The sequence below is a fragment of the Hesperophylax consimilis genome, chromosome 17 (assembly GCF_061612785.1).
Source record: "Hesperophylax consimilis isolate HC1 chromosome 17, BYU_Hcon_1.0, whole genome shotgun sequence".
In the NCBI taxonomy this organism is placed as follows: domain Eukaryota; kingdom Metazoa; phylum Arthropoda; class Insecta; order Trichoptera; family Limnephilidae; genus Hesperophylax; species Hesperophylax consimilis.
This window is the reverse complement of record NC_142852.1, coordinates 5,471,982-5,490,778: the sequence shown is the minus strand read 5'-3', so window position 1 is coordinate 5,490,778 and position 18,797 is coordinate 5,471,982. Positions and strand designations below refer to the sequence as shown.

General features: G+C 38.0%; 1 protein-coding gene across 1 annotated transcript; it reads left to right on the top strand.

Annotated features, from left to right (window-relative positions):
• Positions 1–6,456: 6,456 nt before the first annotated feature.
• LOC149415838 (serine protease inhibitor swm-1-like) lies at positions 6,457–9,257 on the top strand (the record flags this gene model as incomplete). The annotated part of the gene is made up of 4 exons (XM_089641735.1): positions 6,457–6,523; positions 7,488–7,589; positions 8,017–8,199; positions 9,055–9,257. Coding segments are annotated over 4 exons (555 nt in total), but the record flags the coding sequence as incomplete, so codon positions are not given.
• Positions 9,258–18,797: the final 9,540 nt, after the last annotated feature.

The following is an 18,797-nucleotide window of genomic DNA, read 5'->3' as shown; positions in this document are numbered from 1 at the left end:
AACTTGTGCAGGGGTACTAAAGTGAATCATTATTTCCGTTCGATAATTAAATTAATAATTTTTTGTAAGTACTTTTTCATTTATTTCCGAATACTGTGTTATACCTTATATTATAGTATTGAAAAGTGTGTATTACGTAACTATTTATTCGTGCGCTTTCGTCATTTAATCATTGATCTAAGATTTATTTTTGAATATTTATTTCACATTTTTTTTCTTATTCGTTATAATATTCAGTTAAGCAATACTGCGTTTTACATTATTTACAAAAACCCTTCCATTTTCAGGAAGAATAATGACTGACAGAAATTTAACAGAAGAAGAGATAGCGCAAGAACTTGATTATGATAGTGATATTGATACTGAAGATTTGGTTGAACATTTAGAAGAATCGGACTCGGAATCGACTAGTGAAAATGAAGACGAGGGAGAAATACTAGTTTCAAAACACGGATTCGAATGGAGTGTATTACCACCATCATCATCGAGACGTCGGCAATGCAATATTGTCAATGAAACTTCCGGCCTGAAAAATGGTAGTTTATTATCTAACACAATAAGAGAAATGTTTGCTTTATTTATAAGCGCAGATATGGTGACAGAAATATGCCAAGAAACGAATCGTCAATTGAGGCGTTTACCCGGGAATATGATTGAGCAATTATCCGAAGATGAACTATATGCTTTCATCGGTATAATGCTTGCTTCCGGCAGAAATCGCACCCGAAAACTAAGTTTGAATGAGTTGTGGACAAGTGAAAGTCCATTTTGTCAGCCGTTTTTCACGGCAGCTATGTCTCGAGACAGGTTCATAAAAATTTATAGTCAGATCCGTTTTGATAATAGAGATACAAGACGAGAGAGATTTGAAGCTTCTTCAGACAAGCTAGAGCCAATTAAGTCGATTTTCAGTAAATTGGTAGATGCGTGTAAATCAAATTACTCTCCATCGCTTGATATAACCGTGGATGAGCGTTTGGCGGCGTTTAGAGGTAAATGTCCATTTCGGGTATATATTAAGTCAAAGCCAGCCAGGTATGGCATCAAAATATGGATCGCTGCAGATGCTAAAACCGCATATATATGTAACATGCAAATATACACCGGTATGATAAATAATAAAAGAGAAATAAATCAAGGCAATCGTGTCGTTATGGAATTGGTGGAACCTCAATATGGCACCAATAGAGGCATAACCACGGATAATTTTTTTACGTCAGTACCACTGGCGGACAATCTTTTGTCTAAAAATCTGACTATAACTGGCACTCTTCGCAAAAATAAGAGAGAAATCCCTAAAGAGTTTTTGCCATCAAAAGAAAGGCCATTGCATAGTAGCCAGTTTGGTTTATATCAAATAAAACACTTGTATCATATGTGCCTCAGCAAAATAAAGCAGTTTTGCTCTTATCAACTCAATTCCTTGGAAATGAAATAAGCCAAACCGATACAAAAAAACCAGATATTATTTTACATTACAATAAAACCAAAGGTGCTGTTGACACAGGGGACAAAATGACCTCCGAGTATTCGTGTGTAAGGTCGACAAGAAGATGGCCGTTTCGCTTGTTCATGGAAATGTTAGACATTGCTGCACTGAACACATATTTATTATGGATTCAAAAGTATCCGGAGTGGAAAAAAAATAATAGAAGTAAAAGGAAATTATTCATAAGACAGCTAGGTTTAGAGTTGGCTAAGCCCAATGTAATGAAAAGAAAAAACAGCACGGTCAAATTTCACAAACAACAACAAGATGCTTTCGAGACAGTTTTGTCATATTATCAAGAAACACCACCCGCAACTGCTGTTACGAATGATATTACGAGTGATTCAAGAAATGTACTAGTGTCCCGAGCACCGTCGAAAACTTGCAGATTTTGTCCATACAACACAAAAAAAAGAAGCACCATAGTTTGTCATATTTGTCAAAAATCTGTATGCACAAGCCACAGAAAAGAAAAAAAAATATTTCCTCCCACAATTGCAATGCAATTTAGATTAACAATTTAATATATTTGGTTTAAAATTTTTATTATTTTTAATTTCGCTGTATTGTTTTGTTCTTACATAATTTTGCTGTTATATTTAAATATAATGAATATAGAATTTTTAATGTTTAGTTTCTCAATATAATATTTCTTTTTACAAATTTGTTTATTTCATTTAAAAAAAAAAAAGTTTGAAACCCCTGCAAGACTGGCAGCGTAAACACGCAAAGCTGTGTGCGTGAGTCCAGCGCCCATCAGCCGCCATTCGGTCACGGACCGTCGTTAGATAAGGACTTCTCGCACGTTTTTTTAGCATCTGCCGATGGTTTTTTCATGTTTTCAGCTATTAAATTACAATTATTATTACTTTTGACATAAAATATAATAAACATAAGCGATTGGCTATGAATATTCATATTTTTCCGATTTAAAATCGCTTATTTTAAGATGTGTATTGACTACACAGCACCGTAACGGGTGTATTTTTTTAGGACAGTAAGGGAAAGGTTAAAATATGTTTAATTAATTTTATCTATGAAATTTATTAAATATGTGTACAATACTAGAATAGTGAAATCATTGGTCTCAAATTTTGTCTTTTTCTAGGTAAGACGAAGGGCATTTTGAGCTTCATTGGTCCGACGGCAGCCCTTTCTCTCAGGAAACAGAAGACGCACTTGGAGATTTTGGGGACCAGACGGCAACTGCGATATGTATAACGATTGTATATATATAACAGACTTTTCTGTGGGCATTTTTAAGGTATACAATTCCGTAGTACATTATTTTGATATTCTCATAAGGTCTCGCCAGCGTTAACAATGTAAGCGGCCAAAAATAATCTTTATATCGACTTTTCTCTGCTTTTTATCAATATGTGTCAATGCATGTGTTATTTATCTAAAACTTCCGGAAGAAATTCTCTAAATGATGCTGAAAACCTTATCGAAATCAGTCGCATAGTTAAGACGAACTAAGCGCACAGACAGACGCGAATGTCACTTTATTTTATACTATTTATAGATAATTGATTCCACCGCGAATTGTCAGTATCCAAAATAGAAAAATTATTATTTTACTTTTTTTTTATTTTTTATTATCAATCTAATGTTTTTTTTCAGGTTTTTTTTTCGATGTCTGCCTCACTAGGATAACCCTGTGTCGAGACAGACGTATTTGATACATGAATTAATTTTTACATATTTTTTTTGATACATAAAATATTTCATTACATTAACTCTTAAACCCTACCTGGGGTACTGGAGTACCCCCCTGGTGTTTAAAATATCAACAATTTTGACAATATTGCACTGTTGCAAAAATCGCTCTAGCTAATCTACTCTCGATAAATGGCGTGTAAGTACGTCGGTAAGCCGTGACCTCCAAGTGCAACCGGCAAGTGCAGTCGCGTCCACAGGTGTTCCGGGGTACCCCAGTACCCCGTGGTAGGAATAGTGTTAGTTCTTCCTTCCAGTTATACTTGAATTACTGAAGTTGTTTTTTGACACCTCTCTGGTAAGTTTACAGATTATTTATGATTTACTTTACTTTGTGATAATGACTACAGTACAGTGTTGATAGAGAGGGCCTGCGCCCAGTAACGAGACATTCATGGACTAATAATGTGTTATGAATGTAATGACAGTGTGTGCAGTGTAATGAGGTGTTGTATTGTTTTCAGATATGGAATCCCAGACTCGAAATCTTGGGGGGGGTAAAATTGCAGCTGCTTTGTTGGTTTCTGACGACGAAGAGCTAAACCTAGGAGAAGATTTAGAAGATGAGCCCGACAGTGTTATCGAGGATTTCTGGGACCATTCTGAAGTCCCATCTCATGAAGACGGTGATCAAGTGGAAGGAGATGAAGAGTATTTAGTGCCTGACAATGATGGGGCTGGTATAAATGAAGAAGATAGGCGCTTGGTTCGTGTGCTAGATTCTCCATCAGTTCTGTACAGAAAATGTCATAATAATGTTATGGAACTGACTGCTCCCGTACAAGGTCTTAACAGAAACCTGACATGTAACAATTGGTTCACGTCTATACCCACGGCCAAGAAGTTACTGGAAAAAGGGATAACATTAGTTGGAACAGTAAAGAAGAATAAACGAGAAATTCCTCGTGTATACTTGGACACTAAAAATTGAGAAAGATGCACCTCAATGTTTGCCTACGACGGACCTCTCACACTTTTGTCGTATTGTCCTCTGAAGTCAGCTAAGAAAAAAGCTGTAATCATGCTGTCCACCATGCATGACAGCCCTGACAAGGATAATGAAGTGTACCTCCCAGAAATAATACATTTCTATAGTAAAACCAAATGCGGGGTGGATGTGTTCGACCAACTTTGTAAGAAGTACTCGACGTCCAGGAAGACCAAAAGGTGTCCCATGTGTCTCTTCTACGGGTTGCTAAATGCCGTTGGTGTCAACTCTTGGGTCTTATTCAAACTGTCAACTAACATTGATAAAGAGAAAATAACCAAACGGCGTGAATTTCTTTAGAGTTTGTCAATGGCACTCATATATTCTCATATGAGAGCAAAATTTCAATGGCCAAGTTTACTCCGGGATATCAGAGAAACTATAAGTGCAGTCTTGAATATTCATAGTGAAGATCATAGACCGGTCCCTGATAATCTCAAACCTGGTCGCTGCTGTTTTTGTCCGCGCACAAAGGACAGAAAATCTCGATCTGTCTGTAACACTTGTCGCCGCCATATTTGTGCTGACCATCAATACAAAATCTGTCCTTCATGTGACGACAAAAATGTCTTTTAGTTTTTATTAATAAATTTTATTGTCTTTTTTTATTACTTTGCCATAATACAAATAATATTTTAAAAAATATCAAATACTTTTATTTTATTAATTTTTTTCTGCCCGGGGTACTTCAGTACCCCGTGGTAGGAATAATTACATTCCCAGAGTGGTAGGGTTTAAGAGTTAAACATTGTGAAAAAGATAAAAAATAATAAATAATAATAATAATAAATGATAAATTTGTTAAACAGCATCTAGTTGGAGTACATACTTATGTAGGGATTTTTATAAAATTTTTGATCATGGATCTGTCTTGGCTGATGATCCAAGACTTGATGTCTGTTTTATATTTCAGAAAAAAAATCGTTCAGTCTAATGGCTAGTGGGAGAGCATTATATAGCCTTGTTGCAAAATATCTAAAATTTCTCTGGCCAAAAGTTGTTTTAGCGAAAGGGATTTCTAAGAAATTATGTCCTTTGGTTCTAGTATCACGAGCAGTTTAGATATTGTCAAAATAGTTTTGTGTTTGAAGAGATATGTTAGTATGTTTTTGGCATAAAGTTGCCTTATGTCCATAACACAGATTTTCCCAAAGATTTCTTCCGAACTGCTTGTGATTGGTAGTTTGAGGATAATCATTATTATAAGTTTCTGAGCTTTAGATATTGGATCAATGGAGGCAGCTTTTGCTCCTCCCCATGCTATGATACCATACTCTATTAAACATTGACACGGTGCAGAGTAGATTGTTTTGAGCTGGCTTAGGTTGAGAAAGTTGCGAGTTTGTCTAAAAAAGTAAATGAATTTTCTAAGTTTGTTTGCTGTAGAGGTTATATGTTGTTTCCACTTTAAATTGCTGTCAAAAATAATACCTAAGTATTTAATTTTAGTTACCTGTTCTAAATAAGGGCAATCACATATTATCGTATTTGTCAGGTTGCAAGCACATATTTTAATTTGATTTTCTGGGTTTCTTAAGGAAGGATTAATACTAAAATCAATGTATTTAGTTTTGGTCACATTCATTGTTAGTGTATTATTGTTTAACCATCTTTTAACCACAGTTATGCCCCTGTTAGCTTTTATGTATACATCATTCCAATTTCTTGATTTGAAGAGGAGAATCGTATTATCAGCGAAACTTACAATTTTGGCATCTATTTGAAGATTGCATTTAATTACATGTTCTTAACTTCTATTTCATAATATCTTTTGTTGTTTTACAAGCTATATTTCTTTACAAGCTTTTATTATGTACACGATTTTTATTTATTATATTATGGTTTATGTATTATGATTTAAATTATACCATGTAAAAGTCAAAAGGCGTTACTATTGTTGTTCGTCTAGTCAGGGCTGGTCCTGAGCCAAATGGCGCATGGCGCAAGTAAAATTTTAGCGCTCTTGTCAAAACCAATAGATGCCTAGGCCCTAGGAAAAAGATAGGCGATCACTGTAGGTAATCAATTATATTTTGATGATTTGTATGTATGAGTAGCGTGGTTTTTATGAAAGATAATCTTACTGGTGGTGTGTTAGTTTAGGAATTATCACTCTTGGAAATTCACCGCCCATTTTGTATTTGCCTCCAGAGAAATTCGGAGTGAAAACGAGTTCTTCGCCTGCTTCTCCGCTTGCGACACAACTTGCGCCACCCTTGGGGATCCTTGTACTAGTATCAACAAGAACTGCAGCAAAAATTGCTACTTCAAAGCAGGCTTCGCCAGAAACGCCAAGAACGTCTGCATTCCAGTCAAGCAGTGTCCAGGTTAGTCTCAACAACAATCATCAACTATCAGATCTGTGTGCCTTTCTGTGATATCACTAACTAGTGTTGCACTATCATCAACAAGGCTTTCGAAAAGACTTGTTACTGCAAGGTGGGCTTCTCCAGGGACGCGAACAATGTCTGCATTTCAGTCGAGCAGTGTTTAGACCAGTCCAATCAACATCAAAACAACTACCAAACCTAAGTATCCTAAGTAACTAAGTAACTGCGTTATTACTTAAGTAACCTATGTAACTGCGTTATTACTTGCTAGTGTTGCACCATCAACCTAAGTAACTGCGTTATTACTTGCTAGTGTTGCACCATCAAAATCAAGCAACAATAAATGCTATTGTGAGATGGGCTTCGCCAGGGATGCCAAGAACATCTGCATTACAGTCAAGCAATGTCCAGCTCAGTCCAAACAACTACGATACCCGTGCCTTACTGTGATATCATTTGCTAGTATTGCACCATCATCAACAAGACCTGCAACAATAAGTGCTTCTGCAATGCGTTCCACTCGAGCAGATGTGTTGTGAAGCTGGATATAGTGGGAACGTTAAGGAGATAGGTAAGAGGAAGGTGGAGGAATACTTGAGTATTCAGATCTTGTCACCGCATACCATATAAATTCATTTCAAGCAACATTTCCATTCTGAATGTTGGTCCTACACCAGGGTGATATTGAGAGTATCTTACACTCTGTAACGTACCGCAAATATACATTTGATGAAATAATTGTCAAAATTTCAAATTATCTTTACTTGTGCGGGATGGGATCAAATTCGAACCAGCGAACTACAGATTCTTAGTCTTACCCCTCGACAACAGAGGCCGTCAAATATTTCTCTTTTACCCAACCAAAAACGCCAAACGAGTACATTGTATTATAAGTGTCATACATTTTTACATAAGTATGTAAAAATTTCTTATCGATGCCTTTGCATAACTCTTTTTGCAGCTAAACCATGCCAGGGAGACTTGAACGCAAACCGAGCCGATGGTTGCAAATGCAAGAGTGGATTTGTCAAGGACAAGGGCGGGAAGTGTATTGCGCGGCCAAGTTAGTTCTTTTAGATGACTTTCTTCTTAAATAAATGTTTATAAACTAGATCAAGGGCTTGGAGGAATAATATCCTCCAAGGTCGAGTGAGATAATGTTTACTTTGTTTTTAATAGCGCAGAATCAAATGAGAACACAACATATTTTCCACTCTGTGCAGTGGTCACTTGTATAAAATCAATGGTCCTTTGATTACATACATAATCACACAATTTACACACCAATTAGTCATTATTATTAATTTCATCAAACTAATTAAATAATAATATTATTATCAACTATCTTATTTTAAAACACCCCAATGTCTTCTTGTTCACTTTTTTTTCAAATGCAATTTTTGTGGTCTATTACTATTGAGGGGGACGCAAATTCAATGCCCATTTTCATTTGAATTTGCATATTATTACAAATTTCCTAATATTTCCAGCCCCTCAATGTGGTGCGAATGAAATAGTTGACACCTGCGCGCTGTGCGCCGACCGGACTTGCGCAATGGTGTTTTCAGGTGAAGAAGCCAAATGTACCAAGCCGCCCGGTTGCCCTATCGCGTGTCGCTGTCTGCCTGGATTCGTGAGAGGCCTGTCCAATCAGTGCGTCAAACCAGAACAATGTAAGAACAAATTGATAAATTACAAATACTCTCATTATGTGAGGCGGTTATGGATACCACCGCCCCTGGAACTATTGTGCCATAAGTCACCCCAGTGGCGACCTACGGCTGGTAACTTTTAAGAAAGTTACAAACAATGTTGGACCCAATACTAATCCTTGCAGTACCTCTTGTGTGTTTCCTATAGAAGCTATACATTTTATTTGTTAGGCCACCAAAAGGCACAGAAACTTCAAAGGCTCAGATGGCGTTGACCCAGAGAATGCACAGTTACATCAAAGGTTTTTCTTTGGGTACGAACCTCATTTTTAGTGTCTGATTATGACTAAAAGGAATCGATTTGATGGTATAGCGGCATCAACTGATACAATCTTTGCAATAAGCATTCCGATTACATCATTCCTGTACCAGTGTCATGCCTCACTGCCATACACCAGGGTGTGTACCAACACTCCATTGTGGACTGTTAGCCTTGCTTCTCTTGACAACTTTTCACTAGCCACAATCGCTGTCAGTCCTACATTTATCCTTCTTTCAACATTTCCATCTCTCAATACACAAACTCGTCCACTAGCTACAAGTGTTCATTATTCACGACGAGAATTCGTACTGCTTTCGTACTCTCTTTTGTAAAAATATAACTGTGGAGTTATTGATATTCATCATTAACTCATTCTGCATTGTATCTAACTACATAAGCATTTGGTTCATTCTAAACACAAGAAACTGTAGATGGTGTCAATCTTCCATACTGTTAGCACCGCATATTGAATAAGCAATATCAATTCAGATTGTTCATTTTCGCACCCAAGCCCACATGTTCAACATTGTAGCAAATAAACACTCTGATTCCAGGCTGCACTGACCCTAACTCCGAACTGGTGGCCTCTCCGAGTCCCTGCGCCAGTGGCACGTGTGAGTGCCCCACGGTGGCCCAATGCAAGGACAAGGTACCAGCAAAGGGGTGCCGCTGCAAGATCTTCTTCCTGAAGAAGAGTGCTGCGGATGCCACCTGTGTGGCCCTCAAGAATTGTCCTAAAAAGGCCACCAACTACTAAATAATATTTTAAATAATCTTGAATAACATAAAATGTTGAATAACATAATCTTGAATAACAATGAACATATTAACCACTCAAACAGATGCGCTGATTCTATACAGCATGTTTCAAACTACCTTTTGGAAATATTAAAAATAATATTTTTTCCCCTATTGTAAAAAAAAATATTAATGAGTAAACATAAATTCTTTGCGCAAACCTGTATTTAAGTACATATTTCTGTTATTAAAATTGCGAGATTTAGCAAATAAAAATTAATACATTATTGCTGTGTTTTTTCGGATTCAGTTTGGGCTGATTCTGTTGTATTGTTCCAAATTCTCATCCTGAAATTCCTACTAATAATTTGCCAACACAGTTCCACCTGGGACCACAAACCTGAGTTCTACATCATCCGTCATCAGAGCAGGAGTAACTCAGCAAAGAGCTAGAGTAAAGTTCCAACCTGATCTGTAAAACAATAACGTAAGGAAGTTCTTCTAACTCAAACTATGTCGCTTCTGTACGATCTTTTTCACTTCCCATTTCCAAATCTTAAAATATTTCTCAAATGAAGGACGCCAGTCTACTATAAACTACTACACTGCCTACCGTAAGCCTGTAATCTATATTTTATCATACCTACTTTCTACTATAGACTACAGCACTGTCTACTGCAAGCCTTTAATCTATATTTTCTCATACCTAATGTCTACTATAGACTACTGCACTGTCTACTGAAAGCCTGTAATCTATATTTTATCATACCTACTTTCTCCTATAGACTAAGCACTGTCTACTGCAAGCCTTTAATCTATATTTTCTCATACCTAATGTCTACTATAGACTACTGCACTGTCTACTGTAAGCCTGTAATCTATATTTTATCATACCTACTTTCTCCTATAGACTAAGCACTGTCTACTGCAAGCCTTTAATCTATATTTTCTCATACCTAATGTCTACTATAGACTACTGCACTGTCTACTGAAAGCCTGTAATCTATTTTTTATCGTACCTACTCACTGTCCCAGTTCTTGTATGTTCAATAGACCTTTTTTTGCAAAACTGAGTTATGAAAGCCAATATGTTCATTAGCCTATTGCGCATTAATGAAGCTAAAAATAACATATTTTTTTGGTTTTTAAGTGACATTTTCAGAATTTTTCGTGTGCCAATATCCACTCACGGAACAATGTTTTAGCACTTATTTGTTCAAACTCCCGGATATTGAACATTCAAATACTCAACGTTATGAATATAAAATATTTTTAAAAGTTAATAGTTATTTGTTCAACATCCCGCCAAACGTTGAGGGCTTGAATGTTCAATCTCCACTTTCAACCAATCAGGAGTCGGTTAGTTCAAATGAGCGGCCATGTTGATTTTTAGCTGTTTTCTAACAACTAAATTGTTTCACTAAAAATACATTTAATTGCGAATATATACTGTTATTGAACTGAAACTTCAATTTCACTACTCAAGAATCAATAAACCTTAGACCAGTAGCTCAAATAGAAAGGTAAGTCTTAAAATTATGTCATTTATAACCAACATTTATTTACCGGATCTCTAGTCAAAAGCTTTACCCCATGGACACGGAGGCCGTAATACGTACTATGTTAGAATATTTCACATCACGCATGCACCGACAACCGATAGTAGTATATTAGCGGTAGGTACTTTTGTACTTGTACGTTGTTTTCAAACTTACATAATATTTGGATGATTCAAGGACGCTGATTGTATATTTTAAAGTAATACTTTAAGTCAACTACTACCCAAGATAAAAGTAAAGTGTTGAAATCTGAAAATCACCCTGTACCCATATACAATTTATCACTAATTGGCTAATTTAACAAAAAAATACCTAAAACTTATGGGAGCCGAATTGTTCAATCTCCAGACGATGTGTTCAATATCCAAAATAATCATTCATAATTTTCAAGCCATGTTCAACGTCCACCTTTAAAGTCATAATATGGCCATATTATAGCTTCAATCTTCGAAAAATGATCTTTAAACATTTCCTGCTACTCATATGCATAAAACGAAATTACCAAAATCGAGAATATTTCAGAATTTGCCTGTAAAAACAAAAAAAAGTATCCTGTAAAAGTTGCTAAATGGTCTATTGAACATACAAGCACTAAGGCAGCGTACTGGGTTTATTCGGATATTTCACACGTGAGCGAAAACAATTAAATAACAACTCAGTTTAAAGATAGATGTAATTTAAAGATGAAAAGAACATAATAGATAAACTATACAAAGGAAAGGAAAAATAGGGATAACATAAATAGCATTTAGACATATGAGAATAATAAATAGACTGATATAAATGAAAATAAAACATTTATGAATATTAAAATATACACAAAGAAATAATAACACACCTCGGTAATAATAAAAATTAAGGTTAGCATAATACATCTCTTCTGCACTCCTTTTATATCATTTTACTTTTGATTTCTGTTTCACTAAATTATTAAATCACCACACTACAACTAGTATGAAGTCCAGTGTAAAAAATGTGAATTAAATATGTTTGCATAAACATGTTGCTGAGAATTGTTAAACTTGTAATATATATTTGTAATAAGCATTTACTTTGTGGCTCGTCATAATTTACAATAATATTCTAATTCTATTTAATATTCTATTTAATATTCTCCTGACGAAGGAAGAGTGCTTCCGAAACCGGTAGAGTACAGTTAAAATTAAAGTGGTCTAAAACAAATTTATATATTTTATTGCTTGTAATAGATAGCTGAAAATAGAAGACACATATATACATACATACATACATACACACATATACCCGGTCAGCGGCTGAGTTGGCATCATGTTTGGGTCCCACCCAGGCTTTGTAGACAATATTTTCCGCTCAAGGTGAAGGCAGTAAGAGATTTTTAAATATTGTCAAGTTATTCGTAACACAGTAATGTTTGTCTCTCTTTAAAACAAATATAAAATATGTTTGTAGGGTAACTACAAATATATATGTATGTATTTATAATGAGTATTATATAAATTATTGATGTAAAATAAAAAATAGTCGCCAGTATTTTGACGACATTTTGCCTACGAAAATTTTCTTTTGTAAGGGACAACGGCCATATTGACATATTTGTATGTCAGTATTCCACATATTTCAGAATGTGTCTCGTCAATTGTCCCTTTTGAGATCATACATAGATACATTCGAATCATGAAAAGGGTTGTATCGCTGTGTCAGAATACGTCTTGTCAAATCTCTCTTCCAATATTATTAATAGTTACAGTTGGAAGAAGTAAAAGGTTTTTCTCCACCGTGAATCATCGTGTGTTTCGTCAATTTGCCCATTAAATAACATGGATAACTGCAGTTGGAATACAAAAAAGGTTTTTCTCGGCTCTGAGTCAGCAGGTGTTATATCAATTGTCCCCTTTGAGAACATGAATAGTTACAATCGGAACATTACGAAGGCTTGTTTCGACTGTGAGTCAGCATGTGTCTCTTTAAATCTGCCCTTCGAGAACATGAATAGTTACAATTGCAACATGGAAAAGGTTTTTCTCCACCGTGGGTCAGCATGTGTCTCGTCAATTGTCCCAATTGAGAACATGAATAGTTACAATCTGAACACGAAAAGGGCTTTTCTTGACTGTGAGTCAGCATGTGTCTCTTCAAATCTCCCTTTCGAGAACATAAATATTTACAATCGGAACATGAAAATGGTTTTTCTCCACTGTGAGTCAGCATGTGTCTCGTCAATTGTTCCTTTCGAGAACATGTGTAGTTACAACCGGAACACGAAAAAGGTTTTTCTCCCCTGAGAGTTACCATGTGTCTCTTCAAATCTCCCTTTTGAGAACAAGAATGGTTACATTCACCACATGAAAATGGCTTTTCTCCATTGTGCTCCAGGATGTGTTTCGACAAATCACCCTTTCGTGAACATGTAAAGTTACAATCGGAACATAGAAAAGCTTTTCCTCTACTGTGAGTTTTCATATGTGTCTTCAATTGTCCCTTTCGAGAACATGAATAGTTACAATCGGAACACGAAAAGGTTTATCTCTACTGTGAGTCAGCATGTGTGTGGACAAATAAACTTTTCGAGAACATGAATAGTTGCAATTAGAACACGAAAAAGGTTTTTCTCCAGTATGTGTGCGCAAGTGCTGTTCTTCTGTTCTCTGCTTTTAATTTGGGAGGTGGTCAATGGGTACCGCCGCCCCGGGAACCATACTCTGGGTTACCAACACCTCTGCCACAGGTCACCTGAAGTGGTTCGCTACGTTTGGTGACTTAGCAGGGGTGCCCGGGCTCATGGAGGGTTGTGCGTTCTGGATCACACTGATGAATGGGTCGGCCTACTCACTGCGGGGCGGGCCGGGCTGGGAGAGGCCGGTTGAGGGAGATCCAGTAAACCGGTTATCGCTGTCCGGGCCGCTGGATAGTACAGGGGCCCGACCCTTGGGCTCACGACCAAGGGTGGGCTGCTCCATCAGCCAGCGAAAAAACCCTGCCGCTGATGTTGTGCCGGTTCGTGACCGGTGAGGACCCAGCATCTAGCGTTTGGGGCGCACTGGGCGACCTCCACAGCCGGACTCTCCTGCCCATTGCCTAGAACCGCAGTCAGAAGAACATACCTTACATTTGGTGTATCCAGTTGCTCCACTCTCCAACTCCCCACCCAACCTTTTTAACCTAATCCTTCCCAACCCATCCTAAATCCCACAAACAAATAAAACAAACTTAAAACCTATGAACTCACAACAAATTAATATAAACTCAGCGACAGCGAACAGTAGGAGTCCTCAGTGTGGACCGAGGATGAAGGTGAATTTCGCTAACATTCGCGGTCTGCACACCAACCTAACTCCCATCCACCACCACCTTCTCTCACAAAATCCCCATCTCCTCTTCCTTACGGAAACACAGATTGCCGAGCCCCCAGATACCTCCTATCTGAACTGCCCAGGATATCATCTGGAAAGCCTTTTCAGGCCCAAAGGAGGTGTCTGCCTTTACAGCCGTGCTGACATCAGCTGCGCTCGTCTCGCAAATATCGAGAGCGCAAAACACGAAGTGTTATGGGTACGTGTGGATCTCACCGGTATAATGAGAATTTATGCGTGCCTATATCGCTCACCAAACCTTGCCGAATCAGACACTGTTGAGTTGTTTAAATACTTGAGTGACACTGTAGATATTCTCTTGCCCCGTTACCCATCGGCCGAGTTTGTAATCCGAGTTTGTAACTCCGGAAGATTAGCTCCATGAATAACCTTTCGGAATACCGAAAACGGGCAAGGGATTGTAAGAGAGTTCTAAATAGAGCTAAGAGCGATCACGACCAGAGAATTGCGAAAAAGCTGGCTGACTGCCCCACTGGTAGCCGTGCTTTCTGGTCACTCGCTAGCTCGATCGGAAGAAATTTCTGCAGAACCACTTTCCCACCTCTGACCAAGCCTGATGGTCGGCTGGCTAACTCGGCCCGCGAGAAAGCTGAATTATTAGGCAAAATTTTCGCGGAAAACTCAACTCTTCAAGATAACGGAGAGACTCCCCCTTCCATTCCGCACTGCGGTTTTCAAATGGAGGAACCGAAGATCCAGAACAGAGAGGTTCTCCGAGTCTTGAACGAGCTGAAAGTCGACAAAGCCAGTGGGCCGGACGGAATACCTGCCTTGGTCCTCAAGAGGTGTTCTGCAGAAATGACTCCAGTGCTCGCGAAATTATTTAGGCTCTCTCTCAAAGGTGGAAAGGTGCCAGATCTTTGGAAAAAGGCAATCGTTCACCCAATCCCAAAAAAGGGGGACCGTTCCGACCCTTCTAACTACCGCCCCATAGCCATCACTTCCATACTCTCGAAGGTATTAGAAAGGGTGGTTAACAACAAATTGCTCACATATCTCGAGAATAACAATATCCTAAGCGATCGGCAATATGGATTTCGTCGAAACCGATCGTGTGGCGATCTACTCGGATATGTAACGCATATTTGGGGGCGGTACATGGAACGTTTTGGTGAAACCCAAACCGTTGGGTTGGATATCTCCAAAGCCTTTGACAGAGTCTGGCACCGGGCGCTTATCGGGAAATTACCATCGTATGGGATCCACCCAACCCTGCATAGTTGGATTGCGGACTTTCTGAGGGGAAGAACAATTCAAACCGTGGTTGACGGCTCTTCTCCCTCACCGCACCAAATCAATGCGGGGGTGCCACAAGGATCTGTGCTGTCTCCGACGCTGTTTTTATTGCACATCAACGATCTCGTTGAATGTGCACCAATTCACTGCTACGCTGATGACAGCACCGTTCACGAGGGTTATCTTTTTGACAGGCCCCCTTCCACCTATGATGTCCGAACAGCTCGGGAAGTTTTGAAGCGAAAAATTGACCACCACCTAGAGATGGTTCGTGCCTGGGGTAAGGCCAACTTGGTCAGTTTCAACGTCTCAAAAACCCAAGCGTGTCTGATTTCGGCAAAGAAGGAGATCAATGACTGTCTGGTGCAATTTGATGGGAGCACTCTCCCCAATAAAGACTCCATTGAAATGCTTGGAGTTACTATATCAGACCAGCTCAAGTATCGGGGATCCATAGAAGCCCGAGTAAATCAGGCCTCCAAAAAGTTGGGCGTCTTGTACAGGGCTAGGAGATTCTTCAACAGTGACCAGCTGCTGACCCTGTACAAGTCTCAAGTCCGCCCAACTATTGAATTTGGGAGCCACCTTTGGGCTGGTGCCCCAAAATACTTGATAAACCTGCTTGAGACTGTGCAAAGGAGAGCGATCCGTCTGATTGACAATCCGTTGTTAACAGACCGATTGCCTTCTCTGATGCATAGACGCAATGTAGGCATGCTGTGTCTGTTCTACAGGTATTTCAATGGAGCCTGCTCCAAGGAGCTAGCAGCATTGATTCCTGATGCACCGGTGCACGTGCGCGAAACTCGACGGACCCGAACTGAACACCCGTTCACGGTTGACGTTGGCTTCATGAGAACGGGCCGTTTTTACGACTCGTTTTTGTGTAAGTCGGCTCGTATGTGGAACGAGCTACCGGCATCTGTTTTTCCTCCGTCCTATAATCCGAGCCTCTTCAAGGCCCGCATTAACAAATCCCTTCCTACAGCCCCTACCTTACTCCGCCTCACAATGCCGCCCAACCGGGTGGTGACATAGTTCCCCTGTCTGTGCACTGCACAGGCAGGGACACTCTTGTGAGGTGTCACATAAAAAAAATAAAAAAATAATAACTCTGACTTATAAGTGCACGAGTAGTTACAATGGGGACACGATAGTCGTTTTCCTGCAGTATGCTTCTTCAGATCTGTCAAAAAGTCAAAAAATGATTACGGATAAAATATAACAAGTGTAAAAAAAACAAACAAATACCAAGAATTGTTGAATAAAACAAAGCTAGTTGGTTTTACCTGCTGACTGTGTAATTTTTTTATAGCGTTTTAAGCATTTATAATTGAAACGCGGCAGGTCTATGTCAATTTCAACTTTATAAGGAACTCTCGCTTCATCTTCTTCTCGGGCTTCTGGTTCCGGCTTGATGGTTACAGACTCCATATTAAAGCTACCTGGAAAAACAAAACAACAATACCTACATTGATCAAATGATCATATTAATCATGCCAAGACGAACATCAATAACTACACATAATGCATTTAAGAATACGATCGCCCCTCTCCGAGAGATCTGAAATACCTATACATATTTTTTGTTATAATAATTACGCCTAAAGATACAACTGAATAACTACGTAGACGAGTAAAATTGGATAAGAGACTAAAATAAATAAAATGGGCCCAGATTTCCGCTTCAGGGACCAATTTTTCAAGAAGATTGTGCAAATAGTTGTTTTTTATAGTTATTAAGTTGAGTCAAAGGGTTTTTTACCAAAGAAAATATTTGCATTAACCCTTAACTATGGACGTGAAATGTAACTATTTGAAAAAAAAATCACACTCCCATGGACGTCGGGTCACACAGACCCCTTCATAAAATTCTTCTAATTTTCAAACCTGGACCAATCTGACTTTAGGAAGGAGTTTATATGTATAAAGTATTTATAAATAAAAGATCGAGTAATAAAAATAATCAATTTTTATTCATATTTTAATAATTATCTCCAAATTTAACAAACCTAGTCAGTTTTCAGTCTTAATTGACTTGAGATCATATTAAGGCTCCTTAATTACAGTAGGTATTACAAAAATCAAAACCAATAATTTTTCCTAGCTAATAAAAGAAACAGTAACAAAAAGTCATAAAAAAAACTTCTGAAAGAAATAAAATAAAAATTCTCACAAGGATCAAACTTATGTAAAATTACTGGCACTCAGAACATAGAGGCTTGGAACACTGAAGACAAACTGGCAAACAAAAGGATCATTTACAAACATTACTTTATGCCTGCAATGTTCATTTGTTGGGTGGGCACCACGTTTCACAGCTGATGTAGTTGGCTCACTACTGTCCGCCATTTTGTTTTTAAATCTAGAACAAATTAAAAAAGATTATAATACTAAAATGTAAGAAAATTATAGTAGACGGGTCACATAGGCCCGAGTATATTTGTATGGAAATTATAGTCAACGGGTCTCCCAGGCCCTGATCAAATTTTAAATGATTATTACTCACGTAATAAGTGCCGGATGACGCGACCTTCTGCCTCCTTGGTCATAACACAACTAAAACTGAAGCTACTGAGACGCGCGGGGATGGCACGCGCGGGGAAGGTGTTTATTCCGAGAAATTGAAGAAGGGGTTGGGCCTCTGAGACCCGACGTCCATAGTTAAAGGTTAAGCATGGCCAGCGATCCTAAAAGTTGACCACAGAGTTTAACTAATTAACCATGACACCGTATTTCCACAGAGATAGGCAGTGAAAATGGACCTCAACAGAACACACTATGTCTTGTCACATTCAAATATCACCTCATACATAATCTTCTATTATTGTGACTTTTGATATGACATGACCCGATTTAAGTATTTGGTTTACTTGATTTTGGTATGTCTTCCTTGGGAGTCATCAACTTTTTCTACCATTCAAATCCGCATCATGAATATGTATAACGATTTTACTATGATAATTGTAATGATAACTTAAGATTAACAAATAAAGTTACACATAGTTTAAAGATAAAACAAATTAATATACAACGCGATTCAACATAATTTTTAGAGAATTTGGATTTCGCTATTTCTACCACTTATTATTGACATTGATATTGTATACTGGACACTCTCTGATGTAACTGTGTACATGTCTGTTCTATGACTGTCTTGACATACCTATGTCCCTTTTGAGAGTTGAATAGTTAGTAATCGGAACATGAAAAAGGTTTTTCTCCACTGTGAGTCAGCATGTGTTTCATCAAATCTCCCTTTCGAGAACATGACTAATTACAATCGCAACATGGAAAAGGTTTTTCTCCACTTTGAGTCAGCATGTGTATCGTCAAATGTCTCATTTAAAAACATGAATATTTGCAATCGGAACATCAATAATTGCAGTAAGAAAACGAAAAATGTTTTTCTCC